This window comes from Xenopus tropicalis, chromosome 9, assembly GCF_000004195.4.
Source record: "Xenopus tropicalis strain Nigerian chromosome 9, UCB_Xtro_10.0, whole genome shotgun sequence".
In the NCBI taxonomy this organism is placed as follows: domain Eukaryota; kingdom Metazoa; phylum Chordata; class Amphibia; order Anura; family Pipidae; genus Xenopus; species Xenopus tropicalis.
The window spans coordinates 84,909,948-84,937,611 of NC_030685.2; the positions used below are offsets into that span (position 1 = coordinate 84,909,948).

The following is a 27,664-nucleotide window of genomic DNA, read 5'->3' on the forward strand; positions in this document are numbered from 1 at the left end:
CTTGCAACTGAAATAGGCAGTTAGTGTTGTATCAGTGCTTATAGCAGGGAGATGCACAATGGCAGGAATTTAGGCTGCCGGTGGTGAAGTAAACACCACATGTGACATAGGGCTAAGGCAGTGACCCCCAACCAGCGGCTCTGGGGCAACATGATGCTCCCCAACTCCTTGGGTGTTGCTCCCAATGGACTCAAACCAGGTGGCCATTTTTTTTTATTTCTAACTTGGAGGCATAAAGACCATGTATACTGCCAAGCAGATCCGTTTGTAGTTTGCCAGTCCACAAATAACCAATCACAGCCCTTATTGGTCACCCCCTAGGAACTTTTTCCAATGTTTGCGTTGCTCCCCGACCTTTTTTATATTTAAATGTTGCTCAAGGGTAAAAAACTTTGGGGACCCCTGGTCTAAGTGAACAGTCCCATACTAAGCCCATTCCACAGCCTATAGGGCTATTTATTCTTCAGCATGGGCCACTGTTAGGGGGTTATTTTATTCTGGTCATATCCATTAATTTGTGCTACAATCCCTTGTTAGCAGAAGCCAATTTTGGTTTGGTTGCCTGGGGGCTAATGCCTCAGCATATGCTCCTAGTCACTTTAAAGCCTGGGACCATAAGTGATGTGGCTGGGGGTGGGGTTTCCACTCTTCCAAAAAAGAGGCTGGCCTCTATATAAACAGGGGTTATTTGCTACAGAATCAGGGTTGCCAGGTTGGCGATTTTTCTGCCAAATTGGGCTACTAATTTAAAGCCCAGACAGGTTTCCAAAGTACAAACCCGCCAAGGTACAGTGTTGGGCTATTTTTTGGAGCCTTGGGTTTGTAGTTTGGAAACTAGCCAAAGTTTTTTTCCCCTAGTGTGACTGTTACACTGCATGCTGGGTAATGTAGTTTGTATCTAACAATTAGCCTACAGCTAGGAATAATATAAAACTACAATACCCAGCATGCAATTGGACAGTATAGACAGAGGCTCCCATTTCTACTCTATTCAGGCTCAACCTGTCTGCCCTACACCCTGCTCCCTGCTCTATAGGGTATGTGATTGTACTGTTACTTTCTACTGGGATGTGGGGCAGTTCTACCCCCTGCTCTATAGGGTATGTGATTGTACTGTTACTTTCTACTAGGATGTGGGGCAGTTCTACCCCCTGCTCTATAGGGTATGTGATTGTACTGTTACTTTCTACTGGGATGTGGGGCAGTTCTACCCCCTGCTCTATAGGGTATGTGATTGTACTGTTACTTTCTACTGGGATGTGGGGCAGTTCTACCCCCTGCTCTATAGGGTATGTGATTGTACTGTTACTTTCTACTGGGATGTGGGTCAGTTCTACCCCCTGCTCTATAGGGTATGTGATTGTACTGTTACTTTCTACTGGGATGTGGGGCAGTTCTACCCCCTGCTCTATAGGGTATGTGATTGTACTGTTACTTTCTACTGGGATGTGGGGCAGTTCTACCCCCTGCTCCCTAGGGTATGTGATTGTACTGTTACTTTCTACTGGGATGTGGGGCAGTTCTACTCCCTGCTCTATAGGGTATGTGATTGTACTGTTACTTTCTACTGGGATGTGGGGCAGTTCTACTCCCTGCTCTATAGGGTATGTGATTGTACTGTTACTTTCTACTGGGATGTGGGGCAGTTCTACCCCCTGCTCTATAGGGTATGTGATTGTACTGTTACTTTCTACTGGGATGTGGGGCAGTTCTACTCCCTGCTCTATAGGGTATGTGATTGTACTGTTACTTTCTACTGGGATGTGGGGCAGTTCTACTCCCTGCTCTATAGGGTATGTGATTGTACTGTTACTTTCTACTGGGATGTGGGGCAGTTCTGCTCCCTGCTCTATAGGGTATGTGATTGTACTGTTACTTTCTACTGGGACGTGGGGCAGTTCTACCCCCTGCTCTATAGGGTATGTGATTGTACTGTTACTTTCTACTGGGATGTGGGGCAGTTCTACCCCCTGCTCTATAGGGTATGTGATTGTACTGTTACTTTCTACTGGGATGTGGGGCAGTTCTACCCCTGCTCTATAGGGTATGTGATTGTACTGTTACTTTCTACTGGGATGTGGGGCAGTTCTACCCCCTGCTCTATAGGGTATGGGATTGTACTGTTACTTTCTACTGGGATGTGGGGCAGTTCTACCCCCTGCTCTATAGGGTATGTGATTGTACTGTTACTTTCTACTGGGATGTGGGGCAGTTCTACCCCCTGCTCCCTGCTCTATAGGGTATGTGATTGTACTGTTACTTTCTACTGGGATGTGGGGCAGTTCTACCCCCTGCTCTATAGGGTATGTGATTGTACTGTTACTTTCTACTGGGATGTGGGGCAGTTCTACCCCCTGCTCTATAGGGTATGTGATTGTACTGTTACTTTCTACTGGGATGTGGGGCAGTTCTACCCCCTGCTCTATAGGGTATGTGATTGTACTGTTACTTTCTACTGGGATGTGGGGCAGTTCTACCCCTGCTCTATAGGGTATGTGATTGTACGGTTACTTTCTACTGGGATGTGGGGCAGTTCTACCCCCTGCTCTATAGGGTATGTGATTGTACTGTTACTTTCTACTGGGATGTGGGGCAGTTCTACCCCCTGCTCTATAGGGTATGTGATTGTACTGTTACTTTCTACTGGGATGTGGGGCAGTTCTACCCCCTGCTCTATAGGGTATGTGATTGTACTGTTACTTTCTACTGGGATGTGGGGCAGTTCTACCCCCTGCTCTATAGGGTATGTGATTGTACTGTTACTTTCTACTGGGATGTGGGGCAGTTCTACCCCCTGCTCTATAGGGTATGTGATTGTACGGTTACTTTCTACTGGGATGTGGGGCAGTTCTACCCCCTGCTCTATAGGGTATGTGATTGTACGGTTACTTTCTACTGGGATGTGGGGCAGTTCTACTCCCTGCTCTATAGGGTATGTGATTGTACTGTTACTTTCTACTGGGATGTGGGGCAGTTCTACCCCCTGCTCTATAGGGTATGTGATTGTACTGTTACTTTCTACTGGGATGTGGGGGCAGTTATGCAGTTGGTCCTTAAGCTATAACTCTCAGGATATCTTGGGGCTGCTGAGAGTTGTAGTTCAACGCACCCATATGTATATCATGTCTGGGGTTAATGCAACATTCTGAATCCATTTCTGTAGTGACTTCCCAGCTGGACTGGGCACAGAGGGAATTATCAGCCATCCCAGTAACTGGGGAGGGGGCACAGGGCATGGGTAGGGATTATACGCTTTAAAAAGGCAGGTTTCCCATATACACTTTTATATTTTAGAATTTTTTTTCATTGCACATATTGGGCTATTTTTGGGCTACTTTCAAAGTGGCTTTTGGCTAGTTTTGGGCTGGTTTTAGAACTGACTTGGGCTGGTTTGGAAAAATAAATCTGGCAACTCAGACAGAAAGGGTCAGGGAAGAGAAGGATTATGGGTAGGGATGCCACACACTTACCCCCATTATATTGCAGGTACATTTGTAATACTGGTACTGACCCTACCCCGGGGATCTGCCAGCTTGGCCAGTCACATACCAGCTGGGTGCCAACCCTAGTAGGGACCAGCCTGGGCCAAAGGGCAACCGAGACAAGTCAATCCCTAGCTCTGACCCTATGTAGAGGGGAGATGTGAAATATACTAGTTAAATAAAAAATAATAATGAATGCTAACAGATCATTCCCTAAGCTCTAACATGATAGAAAATAGCACAGATACAATATCTATTAAACAGAGTGATATTATATGGTTAATAGACATTCCAACTGGCGTACAGAGTACCCAAGCCGAGCCAGACAGCCCCTCATCACAAGAGCGATACCCCCACTTCCGGCTATCCCTGCCTCTCCCCGCACACAGACTCTAGCAGTCCCCTCTATGATACAATGGGACAGACAGGCTCAGTGCGACGCTCTCGCCCCCCACAGATATCTATGGTGCGCTGGGAGGCGGGGCTGCGGAGAAGTCAGTGCGTTTCATTTCAGGGCTGACCAGGAAGTGGGGGTAAGTGTGAGTTGAGCTGGGGATTTTGGGGAGCAGAAGGCACAATTAATCTTGGGGTTCTAGATTTGGCGACCATATAGGGGAAAAAATAAATGGAAAGGGGGGAAAGCATGAGGTTTGGAGCAAATGCTGAGAGATTTGGGGGATTGGGAGGGAAGGTAGGGGGCAAGTGGGGAGGGTGGGGGGGCTGGCAAGGAGTCTGTTAAGAAGAACAAGTGCCATAAGGAAAGGACAGGAGGTAGGGGGTTCGGGAGCTCAAGGGGCATAGACAGAGGGGTATGGGGGCAGGAATGGTGGGGTAAGGGGCAGAAGAAGGAGGGGAGCTCAAGGGGCATAGACAGAGGGGTATGGGGGCAGGAAGGGGGGGTAAGGGGCAGAAGAAGGAGGGGAGCTCAAGGGGCATAAACAGAGGGGTATGGGGGCAGGAATGGTGGGGTAAGGGGCAGAAGAAGGAGGGGAGCTCAAGGGGCATAGACAGAGGGGTATGGGGGCAGGAAGGGGGGGTAAGGGGCAGAAGAAGGAGGGGAGCTCAAGGGGCATAAACAGAGGGGTATGGGGGCAGGAAGGGGGGGTAAGGGGCAGAAGAAGGAGGGGAGCTCAAGGGGCATAAACAGAGGGGTATGGGGGCAGGAAGGGGGGGTAAGGGGCAGAAGAAGGAGGGGAGCTCAAGGGGCATAAACAGAGGGGTATGGGGGCAGGAATGGTGGGGTAAGGGGCAGAAGAAGGAGGGGAGCTCAAGGGGCATAGACAGAGGGGTATGGGGGCAGGAAGGGGGGGTAAGGGGCAGAAGAAGGAGGGGAGCTCAAGGGGCATAAACAGAGGGGTATGGGGGCAGGAATGGTGGGGTAAGGGGCAGAAGAAGGAGGGGAGCTCAAGGGGCATAGACAGAGGGGTATGGGGGCAGGAATGGTGGGGTAAGGGGCAGAAGAAGGAGGGGAGCTCAAGGGGCATAGACAGAGGGGTATGGGGGCAGGAATGGTGGGGTAAGGGGCAGAAGAAGGAGGGGAGCTCAAGGGGCATAGACAGAGGGGTATGGGGGCAGGAAGGGGGGGTAAGGGGCAGAAGAAGGAGGGGAGCTCAAGGGGCATAAACAGAGGGGTATGGGGGCAGGAATGGTGGGGTAAGGGGCAGAAGAAGGAGGGGAGCTCAAGGGGCATAGACAGAGGGGTATGGGGGCAGGAAGGGGGGGTAAGGGGCAGAAGAAGGAGGGGAGCTCAAGGGGCATAAACAGAGGGGTATGGGGGCAGGAAGGGGGGGTAAGGGGCAGAAGAAGGAGGGGAGCTCAAGGGGCATAAACAGAGGGGTATGGGGGCAGGAAGGGGGGGTAAGGGGCAGAAGAAGGAGGGGAGCTCAAGGGGCATAAACAGAGGGGTATGGGGGCAGGAATGGTGGGGTAAGGGGCAGAAGAAGGAGGGGAGCTCAAGGGGCATAGACAGAGGGGTATGGGGGCAGGAAGGGGGGGTAAGGGGCAGAAGAAGGAGGGGAGCTCAAGGGGCATAAACAGAGGGGTATGGGGGCAGGAATGGTGGGGTAAGGGGCAGAAGAAGGAGGGGAGCTCAAGGGGCATAGACAGAGGGGTATGGGGGCAGGAAGGGAGGGGTAAGGGGCAGAAGAAGAGGGGAGCTCAAGGGGCATAGACAGAGGGGTATGGGGCAGGAAGGGAGGGGTAAGGGGCAGAAGAAGAGGGGAGCTCAAGGGGCATAGACAGAGGGGTATGGGGGCAGGAATGGTGGGGTAAGGGGCAGAAGAAGGAGGGGAGCTCAAGGGGCATAGGCAGAGGGGTATGGGGCAGGAGAAGGAGGGGAGCTCAAGGGGCATAGACAGAGGGGTATGGGGCAGAAGAAGGAGGGGAGCTCAAGGGGCATAGACAGAGGGGTATGGGGCAGAAGAAGGAGGGGAGCTCAAGGGGCATAGACAGAGGGGTATGGGGGCAGTACAAAGGGCACAAAGAAAGAGCATGGGGCAGGAAGGAAGGGAGGGGTATGGGGCAGAAAAGGGAGTATGAAGAGAGGAACAGGCTGAGAATAAAGTGACAGGATTATCTGTATGAGGTTATAGTATGTGCATTGGGCTTGTTTGGCATTAATGTAACATGGTTCCTACAGACTCCTAAATGTGTATTAATGGTGCATAGCCGGGATTTGGGGGATCGCTTTTAGGCACATAGATTCTTGTGAAACCACAGCTCGGATTATGGGAGTTGTAGTTCCGCAACTACAGGGCCTTTTACTAACCAACCCGTCTGATTATAGATGTGCTTGCCTGGGGACATCACCGGCATTCGGCTCTTGTGACACATGATCCAGAGAAGACATTGTGCTCAGGCAGCTCCGGCCCGTTCCCTCTGTCCTTCTGGGGGTGAGCAGCAATGTTCCTACTGTCAGGATGTGTGTTTGTGTGCAGGAGTCACCCCCAACCCGTTAGCAGCCCAGGGGCAATTAGTGTAAGTGGTTAAGGTTCATTATTTTCAAATCTGCATTTGTTTCCAGATCACAGATAAATGCCATCGGAAGTTCCGGAATCACTTGTCCAGGCCCTTGCCCAGATCCTACATGAACATGGTGAGTCCTGGTCTCGTTTTCTAATTCTGGTTCTGACCCATTAGGAATGCATGCTTGGGGGCGGCTTTGTTTCAGCAGCTCTCTAAGGGCTCGCGAGTCTTTTTCGGCGGTTTCCTGAAATCGCCCCGCCGCGTCTGCCATCCCGCCGGCGACTTACATGTTCGCCGGTGGGATGGCAGGGGTAGGCAACTCGGGGAGATTAGTCGCCCGCGAACAGGGAGTTTTGCCGCGGGCGACTAATCTCCCCCGTGTGCCAGAGCCCTAAGAGTGAAGACACACGGAGCTACTTAGTAGCAGCTACTTGTCACGGCTACTAAACACCAGAAAATCCCCTGCCATAGAGAATACTGAGAAGTGTCTCTGCTAAACACACATAGAGACAAGTAACTCTGTGTATCTTCACCCTTAGGGCGAAGACACATGGAGCTACTTAGTAGCAGAAAATCCCCTGCCATAGACAATTGTGAGAATTGCCTCTGCTAAAACACACATAGAGACAATTATCAGTAAATGATCGGCATTGTCCTTTTTAGTAGCCACAAAAAGTAGCTGCTACTAGTAGCCCCATGTGTCTTCACTCTCAGTATTGTCTATGGAAGGGTATTTTCTGGAGTTTAGTAGCCTTGAAAAAGTAGCTGCTTCTAGTGGCCCAGTGTGTCTTTACCCTAAAATAGACAATGCTGAGAGGCAATTCTCAGTATTGTCTATGACAAAGTATTGTCTGGTGTTTAGTAGCCGTGACAAGTAGCTGCTACTAAGTAGCTCCATGTGTCTTTACCCTAAGGGTGAAGACACACAGAGCTACTAGTAGCAGCTACTTGTCATGGCTACTAAAACAGACAATGCTGGTCATTTACTAATAATTGTCTCTACGTGTGTTTAGCAGAGGCAATTCTCAGTATTGTCTATGGCAGTGGATTTTCGTGCGTTTAGTAGCTGCTACTAAGTAGCTCAGTGTGTCTTCACCCTAATGATCTCTAATGATTCTGTTGTTGCAGGAGATAAGGTGTTGGACGGGAGCCGTATCCTGGCGCTCCTCACCCCGTGCCTGCAGGTGGTCACGCGCCTGTTTGAGCAGCTGTTCCCGCGGGGCCCGGGGACTGGATTCCAGGCACTGCCGGCCCACCCCGCAGACAGCGTTCCGATACTAAGGGCGCAATTTATGCTCGATATGCTCCAGAAAACGCCTTCCCTTAAGGTACTGGCTGTATGCATTTGTGGTCATCAAGACATACCGGTTGCAGTTCATCTTTAAAAAATTAAGACCAATTGCAAATTCTCTGTTCGTCATATTATGAGCGGCTGTTATATTAGTGTCGCAGGGAGTTGCGGTTATGAAAGCACATTTGTTTGTTGTGTGTAAATATACAAGGGTCAATGACGTGCCCTGCAGGGAACACGCACCTGTGACCCCAGAAAATACAGGAGTTCAGCTCAACTCATGATTAGCAGTAGGGGGCAACTGATATAGAATTCAGTGTGTAACATATAAAAAAATAATATAAAAATCTAGTGTTTTGTATTCTGCAGTCACAGTCACTTTACAGTTAATGTTTTGCAGCTCGTCCACCCGGCTGAGTGTCCCCGGCAGTTTGATGTGAATATATTCCCTTTTAAGTCCCTGCGTTCCCTTGAGGTGAGAATTCAAAAATATAGAGGTAGAATGTTATATGCGCACTGCAAGGGACACAAATATGGCTGACCAGCCAATCATATAACTACAAATATACAGAAAAGGAATGTTGTGGGCACACAATAAGCTGTACCCCCATACTGTACCGTCTAAGGGAAACGCTATGGCACCCCCTACCCATATGTATAAATACAAATATACAGAGAAGGAATGTTCTGGGCACACAATAAGCTGTACCCCCATACTGTACTGTCTAAGGGAAACACTATGGCACCCCCTACCCATATGTATAAATACAAATATACAGAGAGGGAATGTTCTGGGCACACAATAAGCTGTACCCCCATACTGTACTGTCTAAGGGAAACACTATGGCACCCCCTACCCATATGTATAAATACAAATATACAGAGAGGGAATGTTCTGGGCACACAATAAGCTGTACCCCCATACTGTACTGTCTAAGGGAAACACTATGGCACCTCCTACCCATATGTATAAATACAAATATACAGAGAAGGAATGTTCTGGGCACACAATAAGCTGTACCCCCATACTGTACTGTCTAAGGGAAACACTATGGCACCTCCTACCCATATGTATAAATACAAATATACAGAGAAGGAATGTTCTGGGCACACAATAAGCTGTACCCCCATACTGTACTGTCTAAGGGAAACACTATGGCACCCCCTACCCATATGTATAAATACAAATATACAGAGAAGGAATATTCTGGGCACACAATAAGCTGTACCCCCATACTGTACTGTCTAAGGGAAACACTATGGCACCTCCTACCCATATGTATAAATACAAATATACAGAGAAGGAATGTTCTGGGCACACAATAAGCTGTACCCCCATACTGTACTGTCTAAGGGAAACACTATGGCACCTCCTACCCATATGTATAAATACAAATATACAGAGAAGGAATGTTCTGGGCACACAATAAGCTGTACCCCCATACTGTACTGTCTAAGGGAAACACTATGGCACCCCCTACCCATAGGTATAAATACAAATATACAGAGAAGGAATATTCTGGGCACACAATAAGCTGTACCCCCATACTGTACTGTCTAAGGGAAACACTATGGCACCCCCTACCCATATGTATAAATACAAATATACAGGGAAGGAATGTTCTGGGCACACAATAAGCTGTACCCCCATACTGTACTGTCTAAGGGAAACACTATGGCACCCCCTACCCATATGTATAAATACAAATATACAGAGAAGGAATGTTCTGGGCACACAATAAGCTGTACCCCCATACTGTACTGTCTAAGGGAAACACTATGGCACCTCCTACCCATATGTATAAATACAAATATACAGAGAAGGAATGTTCTGGGCACACAATAAGCTGTACCCCCATACTGTACTGTCTAAGGGAAACACTATGGCACCTCTTACCCATATGTATAAGGGAATGGTCTGGGGATGATACACACTCCTTATAATATGTGATTAAGAGCATAAACCAAAGTCTGTATATAGGGCTCTTCTTTTAACCTCATTGTATTTCTTGCAGTTGCGCTGCCTCCCACCACACTGTCTCCGGGGCCTGCGTTCCGTGTATTCACAGCTGGAGGTTCTGACCTGCTATCGATGTGTCAGCAGCTTAGAGGTGACTTGTGCACGGAGTATGCCCGGCACTGTATGACTTGGCATATAATAGGTTAATGGCTGCATCACTGTATGACTTGGCATATAATAGGTTAATGGCTGTTTTCTTTCTGCGCTGTTCAGCTGCCCTTACTATGCAGAGGGCACACAGTGCAGAGGTGTGAGTGCTGCAGATGTACCTGTGTACTTACTCATGGAACATAATATTTACCCAATCTCTTATTTACTTGCAGGAAGTTATTGCTCTCTGCGGCGGAGATCTGAGCTCAGCTCTTCCCTGGCTCGTGTTACATACTCTGGATTTCAGCTATAATACCCTTAAAAATCTAGACGGTTCATTGGTAAGGTCCGAAATATATTGGTCTCACCACAGAAACCTAGAATTCACAGTTACATGGGAGTAGGAGAAACAATAGGTTAGCTGAAAGCAGTTCTAATGTGTAGCGCTGGCTGAAAGCTCAGACTCAGGCACACTTTACTGCTGCGCTGCAAGTTGGAGTGATATCCCCCCCTCCCCCCCAGCAGCCGATCAGCAGAACAATGGGAAGGGAGCAAGATAGCAGCTCCCAGTAGGTATCAGAATAGCACTCAATAGTAAGAAATCCAAGTCCGGCTTGGGACTCCTCCAGTTACATGGGAGTAGGAGAAACAATTGGTTAGCTGAAAGCAGTTCTAATGTGTAGCGCTGGCTGAAAGCTCAGACTCAGGCACACTTTACTGCTGCGCTGCAAGTTGGAGTGATATCCCCCCCCTCCCCCCCAGCAGCCGATCAGCAGAACAATGGGAAGGGAGCAAGATAGCAGCTCCCAGTAGGTATCAGAATAGCACTCAATAGTAAGAAATCCAAGTCCGGCTTGGGACTCCTCCAGTTACATGGGAGTAGGAGAAACAATAGGTTAGCTGAAAGCAGTTCTAATGTGTAGCGCTGGCTGAAAGCTCAGACTCAGGCACAAGGCACTGAGATGGCGCCTACACACCAATATTACAGCTACAAATACATTTGTTGGCTACATGCTCCAGGTACATGACCAGTGTATCTCTTTCTGATTTCCTCTAGGAATTATTAAACAGTCTCAAGATTTTGGATTTAAGCCACAATCAAATCACAGAATGTGGTTCCTATTTAAAGGTAAGGCATATATTTTTTTTTTACTATATCTCTGCAGGTTTAGGCTAGTGGGACATGGGTGACTTGACTACTCCCTGCTTGTCACCCCTTCCTGTAGTTATCTATGGGAAATGTGGCAGCTGAAGGACATGTGACAAGTGCAAACGCTCAAGCACATGTTGTTGGTCAGAGGTCTGTTACCTCTATGTGCTTCAGGCATTGCGTTTCCCATAGATAACAATAAAAGGCAATGACAGGGTGTTTTTACTGCCTGAATTTTCCAGCAGATGGCAGCAGCGGTTAAGAATCCCCGCCATAAAGCAAGCTGAGACTACCGTTGTATAAAATATAATGCACCATTATTATTATTATTAACATTTATTTATAAAGCACCAACATATCCCGCAGCGCTGTACAATAAGTGGGTTTCATACATTGGACATACAGAGTAACATATAAAGCAATCAATAACCGATACAAGAGCCCTGCCCAAAAGAGCTTACAATCTACACTATCCAAGATGTATCTAGTATAAATAAATCTAAAGCAACTGGACTTGTTAAGTAATCATTGAAGACGTTTCACCATTGACCTTAACCTGTTATATGCCCAGTCATACAGTGCTGGCATACTCCATGCATCCATGGCACTTCAGTTGAACTGAAGAAGCTGCTCGGATGAGTAGTGAAACGGCTTCAGTGATTACTTAACAAGTCCAGTTGCTTTAGATTTATTTATACTAGATATACCATGACCTGGATAAATGAAAATCTTCATAGTCACTATCCATGATGATAGCATTACATAGGAAACTGTAACAAGGTTAATGCATATGCTCAGTATATACTTACCCTTTAATACTTTCCATGTTCTAGGTTCTATCAGAGCTTCAGTACCTTAACCTTGGGTATAACCACTTGACAGCAGTGCCAGAGCTCAGTGTGGGAAACACAGCTAAACTGCACAGCCTCATCCTGAAACACAATCAGCTCTCCGGCACCAGTGGTCAGTCAGTATGTATTTGTGTGAGTGGAGAGACTCCCCCCACCCCCCCCCCCCCGTGTCCCCTCAGTGTAGGTGAGGCTTGAGGAGGCCACATTGCACTCAGTCTTTTATCTCCTTTTATCCCAACAGGGCTAGAGAATCTCCCTAACTTGCAGCACCTTGACCTGTCCTATAATTTGCTGCTAGAACATTCACAACTGTCCGGCTTGGCGAGGCTGCACAACCTGAAACAGGTTTGTGTTCATTTCTGCAGGGGGAGCTGAGTGTTATGGGGGCAGAGGTCACTTTAATTTGATTTTCTCTTTTTGTATCTAGCTTTTCCTTGAGGGGAACCCTTTGTACTTCCAAAAGGATTATCGGGCATTAACGGCACAGCATCTGTCCCACAAGGCTTCTGACAATGTGAGTTGTTATTAACCCAAGCTTCTGTGGTTGATGCAGCTTCAGTCTTTCCTATGCCACCATTGTTCACAGATTCTCTAATCACCTTGTTCCATAGTGTCAATATACTTTATACAACTTGTCAAACTGGGGTTTTTAATTAGAGCAGTGCTGTCCAACTTCTGTGGTACCGAGGGCCGGAATTTTTCCGACCTACGTGGTGGAGGGCCAATAATGGAAGCCAGTTTTGACCACTCCCCTTTTTGAAACCACACCCACTTGAAACCACACCCGTGTTATCACATGACCATACCCATATTAATGGTTGTTGTACAGCAAAAACCTGCCATTCTCTGCCTGCCCTACCCTGCCTGTGTGTGCCATAACTGCCTTCCCTACCCTGCCTGTGTGTGCCATTCTCTGCCTGCCCTACCCTGCCTGTGTGTGCTATAACTGCCTTCCCTACCCTGCCTGTGTGTGCCATACTCTGCCTTCCCTACCCTGCCTGAGTGCCTGTGTGTGCCATACTCTGCCTACAGTCTGTACAATAACTATATATTAAAAAACTTTTTAATTGCAGTACCACCACAGTATATGTTCTTTTTGTAGTGTGCAGGGATTATTTGTGGGTTTCTACTGCTCCTACAGTCCTGTCTGAGGTGTGAACAGGGCAACAATGGGGGTGATTACAGCCTGAGGTGGGAACACTGCAGGGGGTGAACAATGCAGGGATTAAAAGGTGTGAACAACACAGGGGATTACATATTTAAACAATACAGGGGGATTACAGCCTGAATCTGAGGTGATAACCATGCAGGGGGGGAAGTTAATCTCAGTACTGATACCATTTAAAGCTTACACAACAGTAAGCCATCAAAGCAGCCAGACAGGTGGGGGGCCGCACAGAGGGGGGTCGCGGGCCGCCAGTTGGACAGCACTGAATTAGAGCATTTGTCCCTCTCTCATCCGTTTTTGAGCCATTTTGATGACTTTCTCATAAATACACCCCGTCATTGGTTTAAACTGAATACATAACTTTAATGATGCCCTTTGTCAACTGAAATCTAAATGATCGTATTTCTTGCAGGTGTTATTAGATGGGAAGTTACTGTCCAGCTCGGAGATAATGGTGAGACGGGAGTGGGGGCGGGGGTGTATAGAAAGCAGTAAAACTTGTATTTTGTAGTTTAGTAGCTTGTAATATGGAATCAAATGGAGGTTTAAAGGATAAGTAAGCCTAAACAGCCCACAGAATAACATGCCTTTCTCCATGAATTCAGATTTGTTTTGGTTGCCTATTACAAGCAGCTCTTTACAGTAGTTCTTTTACTGACTTCCTTGTCAGGCATGAAGCTCCACCCCTTTTGCTTTATGAGCCCTCCTCCTCTCTCTGACTGTGAAGACCTCAGAGAGGTGCCAACTGGGCATGCTCACTGCCTCTGCTCCAATTAAATTTAGCCAGGCATATTGAGGTCTTCATAGTCAGAGAGAGGAGGAGGGCTCAGAAAGCAAAAGGTGTGGAGCTTCACACTAGACAAAAAAGTCAGTAAAAGAGCTGTAGTTGTACTGGCTGTAATAAAGAAACTAAATAAATCTGTATGCATTTTAGATATTTAAAGTTGTTGTTCACCTATAAATTAACTTTTGGTATGCTGAGTCTATTTGCAATTGGTCTTCATTTTTTATTATTTGTGGAAATTGAATTATTTAGCTTTTTATTCAGCAACTCCGCAGATTGGAATTTTAGCAGTTACATGGTAGCTAGGGTGCAAAATACCCTAGCAACCAAGCAGTGGCTTAAATAAGAAACTAGAATATGAATAGGAGAGGGTCTGTCTAGAAACATAAGTAAAACAAAGTAACAGTAACAATGAAATGTAATAAATAAAGTACCCCCTGTTGTAAAGTATGAGGATATTAGAAGTCCCCTCGGAGTTCCATGACCTGTATAAAAGCACAAGGCCAAAGGGAACTCCTCTGTGACTTATAATATCCCTATATGTTACAATAGGGGGTACTTTATTCACTATATATTATAAGGAACTCCTCGGGGGCTTATAATATCCCTATATGTTACAATAGGGGGTACTTTATTCACTATATATTATAAGGAACTCCTCGGGGGCTTATAATATCCCTATATGTTACAATAGGGGGTACTTTATTCACTATATATTATAAGGAACTCCTCGGGGGCTTATAATATCCCTATATGTTACAATAGGGGGTACTTTATTCACTATATATTATAAGGAACTCCTCTGTGACTTATAATATCCCTATATGTTACAATAGGGGGTACTTTATTCACTATATATTATAAGGAACTCCTCGGGGGCTTATAATATCCCTATATGTTACAATAGGGGGTACTTTATTCACTATATATTATAAGGAACTCCTTGGGGACTTATAATATCCCTATATGTTACAATAGGGGGCACTTTATTCACTATATATTATAAGGAACTCCTTGGGGACTTATAATATCCCTATATGTTACAATAGGGGGCACTTTATTCACTATATATTATAAGGAACTCCTCGGGGACTTATAATATCCCTATATGTTACAATAGGGGGTACTTTATTTACTATATATTATAAGGAACTCCTCGGGGGCTTATAATATCCCTATATGTTACAATAGGGGGTACTTTATTCACTATATATTATAAGGAACGCCTTGGGGACTTATAATATTCCTATATGTTACAATAGGGGGCACTTTATTCACTATATATTATAAGGAACTCCTCGGGGACTTATAATATTCCTATATTTTACAATAGGGGGTACTTTATTCACTATATATTATAAGGAACTCCTCGGGGACTTATAATATCCCTATATTTTACAATAGGGGGTACTTTATTCACTATATAGACGCGCAGTTTGGTTTATCCCTGTGCCTTACTCCCAACAGAATGCACAGGCGTTTGGGGAGAAGGTCAGGCTGCAGCCAAGCAGTTCGGCCACTGAGAGTTCCTGCACTGGGGACCTGACCGACAGCTATTCTGCTGCTGAGAAATCTGCCCCGCGGCTCCCACGGAAGAAATCCCGGGTGAGAAACGTTCCGTGTATCCTGTATCAGATCCAGAAAGTAGCGTGTGTTTTACTCCATCTCATATGGTTTTCTCTCAGGTTAAAGTCCGCACAGCGAGTATCTCTGAGCGTAGTGACAGCGAGTATGAACGGCGCGGGCAGCCAATTGGTAAGGACCTGCTGGTCTCTACTTTATTTTGTTATTGGTGGTAGAACAAGACAGGGAAGAGCCCCAGTGCAGGGATATTTTTGGGTCTCAGTTTCAGAGAGTAGCAACCTGCCTACCTATACTGCTGCAGTTTTATGGTATCTCTCTGTACAGGCTATGAGCAAACTTAGGGGGCTGTTCCTGCTGAATTGTGCTTAGTACAGGGGAATCCCTATGTGCCATAGTTTTATGGTATCTCTCTGTACAGGCTATGAGCAAACTTAGGGGGCTGTTCCTGCTGAATTGTGCTTAGTACAGGGGAATCCCTATGTGCCATAGTTTTATGGTATCTCTCTGTACAGGCTATGAGCAAACTTAGGGGGCTGTTCCTGCTCAATTGTGCTTAGTACAGGGGAATCCCTATGCTGATGTTTTACGGTATCTCTGTGAAAGGCCACATACACATTTTGAAGAATTTAGAAAATAAAATGACATTTATTTTCACCCAACTGTAATGTTAGTAGAAGTGGCAGGCAGGTTATACAGCCTGTTTGTAACACTGAGAGATTGTAACAAATCTGCACTGGATTTTGCTCTCACATTATAAATGTCAGTTCTGCAGCACCAGAGAGAAATTGAGCGCACTGACAGTTTTCGGGAGCAGTATGGAGAGGATTGGCTGCAGTACAGACCCCACTTGGAGGGTGAATTGGACCCAGAATATGTGAACAGGCCACACAGCCCACCTCCTAGGGCCTCTCCATCTCCTACAGCCCCAAGCTCTGTACCTAAACGGAAGAGCCCCGTCCCAGCACCAGAGCCCAGCCCCAGCCCACCCAGCCCAAAGAGCGGCCATGTTGCTCCTGATGATCAATTAATGGAGAAAGCAGAGGAAGGACTTGAGGAACATTTGTGGGGACTGCAGGAAGCAAAGAAGCCAAATGAAGAAGAGGGGTTAATAGGAGGTAAGTTGGTAGTACCCTGTATTACCCAAGGGCTTTTTGTTTTTGCCTTGCATCTTACTTTATATTTGTTTAAAAAATAATCTTTTTTGGGCCTGCAAAGTGTTGGCCTTTCCTCTCCTGTGAGAAGGTCACTTACAAATCTGATATGTCTAAGGATGGAGGAAGGGCATTGGTCAGTGTGGGGTCCTGTTTTCTAGCAGTGACAGTGACCCAAGTCACAGTAATTAGTCCCAGGTACAGCACTGACAGTCTGCCTACTTCCTGTTCAAGGGCTGCTCTCTTTCCCATGGTCAGGCCATTGTCCCCCTGAAGGGCCCATAGGTGTGCATTGATCTCTGTGGGCAGAGTATTTGGTTGCTGGAGCAGTTGTACAGTGAGAGTAGCAGGTCCCTTGCATCTGTTTATATAGTGTTACATAAAGATATATCTAATTTAATGGGGTTTATTTGGTCCCACAGGTGCCTTATGTTCCCCGGTAGTGGTTTGCCCTGTTTTGAATGGGCAGCCGCGGAACCCAGACTGGCCTTGGGTTTTCTTAAGGATCACCCTGCACTTTCTGTTGGAGATGGACCCCGAGCGAGGACGCATCTTGCTGAAGAGAGAATTGCGCAGCCTGCGAGGGATCCAGACTTCTTTGGCTCCCTGGAAGTGCAATGTGAGTACTCAGTATACCTGTAGTGCCAGGGTGCAGAGGCCTTTAGTGCCAGGGTGCAGAGGCCTTTAGTGACAGGGTGCATAGGCCTTTAGTGCCAGGGTGCATAGGCCTTTAGTGCCAGGCCGCATAGGCCTTTAGTGCCAGGCCGCATAGGCCTTTAGTGCCAGGCCGCATAGGCCTTTAGTGCCAGGCCGCATAGGCCTTTAGTGCCAGGCCGCATAGGCTTTTAGTGCCAGGCCGCATAGGCCTTTAGTGCCAAGCCGCATAGGCCTTTAGTGCCAGGCCGCATAGGCCTTTAGTGCCAGGCCGCATAGGCACACATAGATCAGCTCTCAGGAGAGAAGTAGGACCTACACAGCTATAAATCTATGGAGCTTGGACACCAGCAGGATGCTAGTTAGAAGGGAGTTGGGAATATACTTGGGGGGAACTATTTGTAACTTTTTGGAGGTTCCAAATTGAATCTTATTATAATGGTATCTGCCCTTCCCTCACTCAGTATGTGTTCATTTCTCTGCAGGGAGAGGAGCAAGAGCTGCCATTGCTGACCCTCAGCTTTGACTCTGTATGTGAGGAGAAGCAGACTGTGAATTACATTGTGTTGGACAACTCTCCCGAGAGCTCTGTAACGGTGAGGCACCTCTCCTTGTACCTCTCTCCGGCCCTTGTTACTTATTCTTTATGAGCCGGTTGACTATGGAAGGTGTTGGCATGTAGTTATTACATGGTTTATTGGTGTAGGAGATTTCCCACCTCACCCTGAACATGGCCCCTGTTCTTTTGTGCATTTAGACTTTGCTGGATTTGCTGCGTCCCATGTTGGAGAGAAACCTGAGGGAGAAAGCAGAGTCCCAGGATGAACTCACAAGGATGCAGTGCCTTAAATGCAAAACTGAATTTAGAAACGAGGTTGATGGAGGAGACATATACAGTCCCGAGTCTGTACAGCAGGGAAAAGAGCCCACTGCCGGACTGCACAGAAACCATACAGGTAACTGCATATTTATAAGGGTCCTGGTGCTGTAACTAGGTGGGGTGGCCATACACGGGCAGATTTCAGCGGCCAATTTGTGTCCTCTAGACTGATTGCCAGCTTATCTGCCCATGTATGGGCTCCCCGACCAGTATCAATAGGGCAGGTTTGGTTTTCCATCGGATCAGGGACCAATGTCAGGCTGCTGAGGGTCACTGTAATTGTTGCTTTGTATTGCTCACTTTCCATATTGCTCCTTTTCTATTTTTTTTTTTGGTCCATTTTTATTTACAGACCAATGCCTGGTTGCTGGTGTGAGACCCTAGCAACCAATTGGTTGTTAAAATTCCAAATTAAGTGCTCCGTAATGAAAAGTTTCCTAATTCAAGAACCACAAAAGTCTTAAATTGTCTTAGAATTCTATATTCAACAATATGCTAAAAATACTACCCCTTTTAGCAGGAATTATAACCTGTCTTCCATGATGGATAGAATTACACTAATACTGTTCTCTTCTGCACTTTTCTCTTCTTACTATTCTGTTTATGTAGGGGATGCCTCCTGCCCATCCTGTGGAAGTTTGCACATCATTTTGGCACCTTTAAATCCCACTGGGGAGACCAGCACCCCACTTCGCCCTCTCTCTGCTGAGCCACCTCAAGGTGACGATGGAGGTGGAGGGCTGGCTGCCAAGTCCTTTTACTTGAGTGAAGATGAAGACAGCTCAGAGACAGACAGCAGCCCCAACACCGCTCCAAGTGAAGCCGAGAGCACCATCTTCTACAGCTTTGATACTGAAGGGCAGGACCAACAGTCGGCTCAGGACACGGGCAGGAGCAGCCTCACAGGCAGCTACAAATACACAGCTTTAAACCAGAGCGGCGCCCTATCCCAGGATGGCTGGCAGATTAGTCCCGGTGAGCCTGGAAACTAAGGCTAAGTAATTAGGACTTTGTGATGGAGTTAATATAAATAAGTGGCCATGGGGGCAGCCAGTCAAGTCCCATGTTTACATAGTGGATAACTTGCCCTTATAACAATAATTAGGTTATGGAGTATATGTACCATATGCACCGGGGGCTGGATACGTAAAGGGACACTGCCATGATTTTTATGGGATACTTTTTATTTCTACTGTTTCTTTTTATTTCTACATAGCAAATAATTCCCTCTGCCATTTAACCTTTTATTCTTGAACCAACAAATGTATTTGTAGCTGTAATATTGGTGTGTAGGCTCCATCTCAGTGCCTTGTGCCTGAGTCTGAGCTTTCAGCCAGCGCTACACATTACAACTGCTTTCAGCTAACCTATTGTTTCTCCTACTCCCATGTAACTGGAGGAGTCCCAAGCCGGACTTGGATTTCTTACTATTGAGTGCTATTCTGATACCTACTGGGAGCTGCTATCTTGCTCCCTTCCCATTGTTCTGCTGATCGGCTGCTGGGGGTGAGGGGGGGGGGATATCGTTCCAACTTGCAGCGCAGCAGTAAAGTGTGCCTGAGTCTGAGCTTTCAGAAGGAGCCAGCGCTACACATTAGAACTGCTTTCAGCTAACCTATTGTTTCTATTATTTACTCCCCAAACTGTAGGTCCTGCTTCGACCCTAGATTTCCGGCTGGTAGACCATCGCCTCAAGCTGTACTTAGACATGGAAGTCCTGAACGGTGACATGGAGGAATTCCGCTGTTGCATGAAGGTGAGACAGAAAGGGTTGGGAGATCATAGAACCATTTTTATCTTTAAGTCTTTCTAACTGAGATTTTTAGCTCTTAGGGCATTTTCTTTGCATATATATATGTTTTTATTCATTGCAATGACCGTGTCCCTGTCTGTATTACTGTGATGGAATAATGTACCCAAGCAGTGCTATATATATATATATAAATAATGAGATACATATCCTGCTCACCAGGTGCCTGTAATTCGCTTTGGGAAGGTCTCAGAATTTTGGGCTGTCGTCGCTGTGTCCAATCAGAAGATCTATTTCCTGGAGATAACTGGAGAAATCAGGTACACAGGCAGCAGGGTCGGAGCTTCCATTGTGCACTGGTCACCTATGGACTGGGAATCCCCCGCACCAACCCTGCACTCTGGCCCTATATGGCCTAACATTCCCCCAGGTTTATATGCCCACATCTAAGCCAGCCCCTTTAAAGATGTCCAAGTAGATGGGTAAGAGATAGGCATAGGTGTAGACAGTGCCGCCATCAGGGGGCACAGAGGGGACAGTTGTCTTGGGCCCGAACGATCCTCGCTGACCACCAATGACAGGGCCTGTAATTCTTTAAAAAACTGTATCACGGCCAGTCCCCTTTAAAGAATTACAGGCCCTATCATTGGTGGTCAGCGGGTAATTCGATTGGTTGCAACCTTATAAAAGTGTGGACTGTGGATGCATATCAAGAGGATGCAGCCAGAGGATGGAGGGGGAGCCGGAGGAAGCAGGAGGATGCTGGGGGGGGAGGGGAGCTGGAGGACGCTGGGGGGGGGGGAGCTGGAGGACGCTGGGGGGGGAGCTGGAGGACGCTGGGGAGGACGTGGGGGGCAAGCTGGAGGACGCGGGGGGGGAGATCTGGAGGACGCGGGGGGGGGAGATCTGGAGGACGCGGGGGGGAGATCTAGAGGACGCTGGGGGAGGACCTGAAGAGAGCGGGAGGATGCTGGGGGGGAGCAGGAGGATGCTGGGGGGAGCCCAGAAAATGTTGTTGTGAGGGGCCCCATGATTTCTGATGACGGCCCGGGGTGTAGATGTTACAAGAGGTGGGGGGGGTGTATATGCCTGGAGATCTCACTAGAGGGGGCTGGGATTGCCTGGTGATGTTTGGAATGAATGTAGTGATGCTCCCCACCCACAATTGTATTCCTTGGCTAAGCCCACTCATGCACCACTGGGGGCAGAGCAAGTGAAGCATGGGTAGATACCTTTGCGATTTCCCCTTTCTGATTGTGTAACAAAGCTGAATGGATCGGCCATTTTGTTCTTCTCTGCAGAGATAACCCCAGTGATTGGCTGCAGCCAATAGAGTCCCAGTCTCTCACCTCACTGGCGCGCTTGCACGTGGGGCTGCAGGAGCACAGTTTGCATTTGGGATTTGGTGGCTCCGGAGGGGCCTACACTCTGCTGACCAGAAACCAGCAGCACTGCAGGGTCTTCCATAAGCACATGCTAGGTACGCTGGGGTTGCAGGGGGCGGGCGGCTGCTTGTTGCAGTTGGTCAGTTAGTACCTGCTTTCTGACCATAAGGTGTGTGTTTTTCAGACGTACTCGCTGAGCTCCCTGCAAGGTATCTCGGTAATATTCAGCAGAGCTCCGAGGAACCCATAACCCCCCAGCACAGACTGTGGTAAGAAACAAACTCTTATTTACATTGTTCCAGTTTTGCCCTTTCCTGGCCATTTCCTACTCCTACGGGGGACTGGCTGACTAATAGTATCTGACTAATTGGCTTGTGATGTAGCCGTGTGGGTCAGATACTATTGTTCCAATGGCTGTGGTATCACTCACTTCCTTATGTGCCTTTGCACCTGGTACCAATCAGTCTGGATACTGGAGACAGTGAGATACCATAAAACTATGGCACATAGGGAAACCCCTGTACTAAGCACAATTCAGCAGGAACAGCCCCCTAAGTTTGCTCATAGCCTGTACAGAGATACCATAAAACTGTGGCACATAGGGATTCCCCTGTACTAAGCACAATTCAGCAGGAGCAGCCCCCTAAGTTTGCTCATAGCCTGTACAGAGATACCATAAAACTATGGCACATAGGGATTCCCCTGTACTAAGCACAATTCAGCAGGAACAGCCCCCTAAGTTTGCTCATAGCCTGTATAGAGAGATACCATAAAACTATGGCACATAGGGATTCCCCTGTACTAAGCACAATTCAGCAGAAACAGCCCCCTAAGTTTGCCCATAGTCTGTACAGAGAGATACCATAAAACTATGGCACATAGGGATTCCCCTGTAGTGAGCACAATTCAGCAGGAACAGCCCCCTAAGTTTGCTCATAGTCTGTACAGAGAGATACCATAAAACTATGGCACATAGGGATTCCCCTGTAGTGAGCACAATTCAGCAGGAACAGCCCCCTAAGTTTGCTTATAGCCTGTACAGAGAGATACCATAAAACTATGGCACATAAGGATTCCCCTGTACTAAGCACAATTCAGCAGGAACAGCCCCCTAAGTTTGCTTATAGCCTGTACAGAGAGATACCATAAAACTATGGCACATAGGGATTCCCCTGTACTAAGCACAATTCAGCAGGAACAGCCCCCTAAGTTTGCTCATAGCCTGTACAGAGAGATACCATAAAACTATGGCACATAGGGATTCCCCTGTACTAAGCACAATTCAGCAGGAACAGCCCCCTAAGTTTGCCCATAGCCTGTACAGAGAGAAACCATAAAAACTGTCCAAACTAAATTAAATGGGTGGCATGCAATACTATAACAGCAAATGTAGCAACTTCCCAAAATACATTCATTGCACGTTTTCACTGATTTTAAAGTAAAAATGAATGTAATTGCTATTGAAAGCAGTGTATTTTCCCTTTGCTGTTTTTAGCGGTGCCCTTAGAACAATGTAGCTTTAATCAGCTCTTCTGCAGCCAAGACTCCCCCAATGTGCCCCACGTGTCTGTTAATCACAGAGGGTGTGCAAGGCAGTGTGGGAGTCGGGGAGATCTGGCTAGGGATGTGCAGGCCCCATGCTGTATTATATCTGGGTATAATAAATAGAGCTGGGTGTGCCAAGGCTGGCATTAAATTAGGCCAAAACCCACAAGAGAAATTATTCTATAAAGTAGTATAGCCAGACAGTACAGTAAGACAGTAAGGGGAAGGTCACTGGGTAATAAACTCAGCTGTGGCGCAACCTAATGTATATATTCACGTAATCCTAGTGCCAACGAGCAAAGGGAAAGCTAACGTGTCCCAACAGGATCATATACAGCTAGAGAGATCCACCTGCTACTGAGAGCCTAGGTACTAGCATTGTCTGAACTCTGAGTATCACTCATGTATTATAAGGGATAATGTACCCCCTACTGTAAATGATAAGGATATTAGCAGTCACTGAGGGGTTCTGTGCCCCCCATATAAAGGCACAAGGCTGCAGGCTGAGTTATACAGGGAACTCTGAGTATCACTCATGTATTATAAGGGATAATGTACCCCCTACTGTAAATGATAAGGATATTAGCAGTCACTGAGGGGTTCTGTGCCCCCCATATAAAGGCACAAGGCTGCAGGCTGAGTTATACAGGGAACTCTGAGTATCACTCATGTATTATAAGGGATAATGTACCCCCTACTGTAAATGATAAGGATATTAGCAGTCACTGAGGGGTTCTGTGCCCATATAAAGGCACAAGGCTGCAGGCTGAGTTATACAGGGAACTCTGAGTATCACTCATGTATTATAAGGGATAATGTACCCCCTACTGTAAATGATAAGGATATTAGCAGTCACTGAGGGGTTCTGTGCCCATATATAAGGCCCTAATTTTACATGTGTGATAGAATGCCAAGCAGAGCATTAGTTTATCTCTCACTACAGGATATTATGCACCTGGGTCGGAGCAGCTAGTTACAAAATGGCAGATTTACTGACCTGCCTCCAGCACATAAGCCCCCTCTTTTGGCCTTGGCACCCAACACATCTGCAGATGAACCCTGTGTTCTCTATGATGGGGGGGTATCTCTGCTGAAGACTAACTGTGCTCTCTCACTTAGCAGGGGGAGATTTCCCAATATGCCCTTTCATCTGACAAATGCTTATTTATTGCACCGCACAGATGTTGTATGAAACTGGCAGTCAGGCTTGTCTGATGGCGGTGCCAGTAAGCGTGCCACCACATTATCAGCACCGTGCGATTCCCTCCCACTGCGCTGCACCTGCTTATCTGCCTCCCCCCTTATCTTCCCTGTACCACAGGCCGTTCCTACAGGATAAGGTCGGAGCGCCAGAGAGTAACGCCCCCCCTCGCTTTCTCTACGTGCCGCTGTTCTTCCTGAGAGGTAAGAAGCAGATTTCAAGGTCTAGACCTGCCCCCCCCCCCCCCCATGGGAGGCTAAGCAGCACGGGTCAGTACTCGGGGTAACTTTGATTCCACTGCAGCTCCATGTTTTATCCCAAGGACACATAGGGAAGGTATAATTATATAAAGTGAGGTTTGTTGTTTTACACATCTTTATAATTATAGGATGTATAGGCAGGATACAGGAATAAATAACATTCCCATGTCCTGCCTATATATCCCATAATAAAATTCCATATAATAACTCTTGGCTGATTTTCCCTGCACAGAGGACATTGTGTCCCCCAATGCTGACAGCCCCTGCGCTAATGCCAACTCCCAGCTACCCCTGCTAAACACCGCCTCGCCGGCTGCGCTGATACAAGGGGCTGCCGCAGCCGCTCCGCTCTCCCTCCTGGTTACGCGCACCCACATGTACCTTCTAGAGGAGGATCACCAGTGGCTCCCTGATACCCCCGATACTGAGCTACCGGACAGTGTGCAAATGAAGGAAAAGCAGCCAATCAGCAACATCAGCTCCGTCCATCTGTTTCAGTCGGCAACCCTGCACCTCCGCATCCATCTTTATAATGAGGTACAAGGCATTTACTGTATTTTACCCAGCCAGTCGGTGCTACTTGTTGCATCTCTTCCTCTTCAAGGGGTGGTTATAGAATGTCCTATTCCTAGCACTCAGGGTCGGACTGGGCCTCCGAGACACCGGGAAAAATCCCAGTTGGCCCCGGCGGCCCAGACCCAACCCTTGCCAGCGCTCCCCCTGCCCAACCGTTCCTCCCCTAAAGTCGGGGGGGGCGAGGTTTAAGGGAGCACCCCTGGTGCCGGAGCCCCGGTGGGCCCTGCACCCCCCAGTCCGACAGCAGCTTTGCAGTTGGTCTTCACTTTTTATTTTTTTATAGTTTTCCAATTATTTAGCTTCCACTTTTACATTTTTCCAGCTTACCAATGGGGGTCACTGACCCCAGCAGCCTAAAAACAATTGCTCTGTGCAGGCCAGCCCGATACCCACGGGTCAAGCGGGTTCGGCCCGACTTCGGCACAACATTTGCAGGTTTGGGTTGAGCTCCTCTACCTGCTCTCCCTACCCGTGACCTTAAACTGCCGGCTTCCGTCTTTATAGGTGCGCGTCCGCCCCTTTTGTGACATCACCGGTGGGCGGGTCCTTAAATAGAGGGGACTAGCCGAGCCGGGGCTGGGATCGTATGGGTTAGGGTTGGGTGCGGTTCGAGTTTTAGTCGAACCGCACATCGCTACTGTGAGGCTGCAAAACAAACACATGTATATATCATCGATAAGCTTTGAGGTGACAGTTAGAATTCACTGCCATTACTTCATTTGCTCCTACTTTAAACTGCTGATGCAGCAAGTGTATTTAGCGGGTAGCGAGAGGGCATTATGGGGGGTCTGTAGGAACTTGCGCTGCCCAAGTTCTGACTCCTGCTCCATATTACAGGTATGGGACCCATTATCCAGAATGCTCGGTACCTGGGGTTTTCCAGATAAGGGGTCTTTCTGTAATTCAGATCTCCTACGTTAAGTCTGCTAAAAATTTCTGCTAAAATTATTTAAACAGTAATAAAACCCAATATAATTACTTTGGCTCCAATAAGGGGTAATTATATCTTAGTTGGGATCAAGTACAGGTACTGTTTTATTATTACAGAGAAAAGGGAATCATTTAACCATTAAATAAACCCAATAGGACTGTTCTGCCCCCAATAAGGGGTAATTATATTTTAGTTGGGATCAAGTACAAATAATTCACATTTTTAAGAACGTTTTCCTTTTTCTATATAGTAATAAAACAGTACCTGTACTTGATCCCAACTAAGATATAATTACCCCTTATTGGGGCAGAACAGCCCTATTGGGTTTATTTAATGGTTAAATGATTCCCTTTTCTCTGTAATAATAAAACAGTACCTGTACTTGATCCCAACTAAGATATAATTACCCCTTATTGGGGCAGAACAGCCCTATTGGGTTTATTTAATGGTTAAATGATTCCCTTTTCTCTGTAATAATAAAACAGTACCTGTACTTGATCCCAACTAAGATATAATTACCCCTTATTGGGGCAGAACAGCCCTATTGGGTTTATTTAATGGTTAAATGATTCCCTTTTCTCTGTAATAATAAAACAGTACCTGTACTTGATCCCAACTAAGATATAATTACCCCTTATTGGGGCATTTTTATTTTATTATTACAGAGAAAAGGGAATCATTTAACCATTAAATAAACCCAATAGGGCTGTTCTGCCCCAATAAGGGGTAATTATATCTTAGTTGGGATCAAGTACAGGTACTGTTTTATTATTACAGAGAAAAGGGAATCATTTAACCATTAAATAAACCCAATAGGGCTGTTCTGCCCCAATAAGGGGTAATTATATCTTAGTTGGGATCAAGTACAGGTACTGTTTTATTATTACAGGGAAAAGGGAATCATTTAACCATTAAATAAACCCAATAGGGCTGTTCTGCCCCCAATAAGGGGTAATTATATCTTAGTTGGGATCAAGTACAGGTACTGTTTTATTACTATATAGAAAAAGGAAAACGTTCTTAAAAATGTGAATTATTTGATTACAATGGAGTGTATGGGAGATGGCCTTTCCGTAATTTGGAACTTTCTGGATAAGGGGTACCTGATACCTGTAAATACAAAATAAGCAGCATTGTGGCACATAAGCAAATTAAAGGGGATATTCACCCATGATTCCAGGTGATTGCCATAGAAATAAATGGGTAAGACATTGTTTAGGTGTCCAAAATCACCCCATCTGCCGTTCCCATGATGCCCTTCCCATTCCCCATCTGCTATAAGTTACGTGTAACGTGGAATTACTGTCTGCCCGTTCCTCTCTTAGACACAGCAGAACGAAAGCGCTTGGCTTCTATGGACTGAAGACCCGGATATGACCAGAGAGATTGTGGAGTGGCTCAGGGAACCCTGGGAAGCAGAGTACCACATTCACTTTAATCCTGTTACCCACAATACCTGACTGCGGCCCCTGCAGGGATTCGCTTTGTGGCCCCTTTGGGAGACTGTCAGGGCCATTACAGGCCTCCAGTCCTTGCATAGAGACCGTCCAAAGGGACTTTTTAGCCGGGCTGGGCAGCCTCTGGCATTCCAGATGTCATTGAAGCAACTTCCACCGTCCTCAGGGAGTTGTAGTACAACAACATCAGGGCTGCCCAGAGCTGCCTTTACAGGTTGTGTTGCCATAGTGGAGCTCCTCCCCTCCAGGCCGGCTCACTCCCTTGCCCAAGGATGATGGATACATAATGAGAAAGGGACAGGGAGGAAGATTTGCACTCGTTTTTCTATGTTCTCTAAGTTGCTTGTTTTATCCCAATGTAATAAATTTCTATTGTTTTAAAGTGTTTCATGATGTCATTCCATGAAGAGAACTCATTCTCAGCCAATGAGCAGCCCATATATTATATTATATTATCATGATACACATTGCCCATACAGTATTTTATATG

General features: G+C 46.8%; 2 protein-coding genes across 3 annotated transcripts in view; one reads left to right on the forward strand and one right to left on the reverse strand.

Moving 5' to 3' along the window:
* The window catches only part of LOC116407773, an 880,143-nt gene that overhangs the window by 191,035 nt on the left and 661,444 nt on the right, over window positions 1–27,664 (reverse strand). The gene's annotated exons all lie outside the window — the stretch shown is intronic.
* Window positions 3,908–27,559, forward strand: stk11ip (serine/threonine kinase 11 interacting protein). Of its 2 annotated transcripts, NM_203846.1 has the most exon segments (26): window positions 4,007–4,015; window positions 6,268–6,373; window positions 6,505–6,576; window positions 7,575–7,774; window positions 8,138–8,212; window positions 9,753–9,848; window positions 10,081–10,188; window positions 10,905–10,976; window positions 11,831–11,960; window positions 12,090–12,193; window positions 12,276–12,362; window positions 13,429–13,470; window positions 15,268–15,405; window positions 15,486–15,555; window positions 16,149–16,499; window positions 16,958–17,154; window positions 17,675–17,785; window positions 17,947–18,145; window positions 18,679–19,044; window positions 19,719–19,825; window positions 20,042–20,139; window positions 21,121–21,299; window positions 21,389–21,473; window positions 24,071–24,153; window positions 24,443–24,747; window positions 27,043–27,556. In NM_203846.1, coding segments are annotated over 24 exon segments (3,399 nt in total). In that variant the 5' UTR covers window positions 4,007–4,015; window positions 6,268–6,373; window positions 6,505–6,515; the 3' UTR covers window positions 27,178–27,556.

What these genes read in the sequence shown, in the direction of transcription:
- stk11ip (XM_031892572.1), top strand. Translation starts at nt 6,516, where the DNA reads ATGCCATCGGAAGTTCCGGAATCACTTGTCCAGGCCCTTGCCCAGATC. An exon ending in TGGCTGGCAGATTAGTCCCG is followed by an intron (nt 19,045 to 19,718) that starts GTGAGCCTGGAA and finishes CCCAAACTGTAG; the next exon opens with GTCCTGCTTCGACCCTAGAT. An exon ending in AATTCCGCTGTTGCATGAAG is followed by an intron (nt 19,826 to 20,041) that starts GTGAGACAGAAA and finishes CCTGCTCACCAG; the next exon opens with GTGCCTGTAATTCGCTTTGG.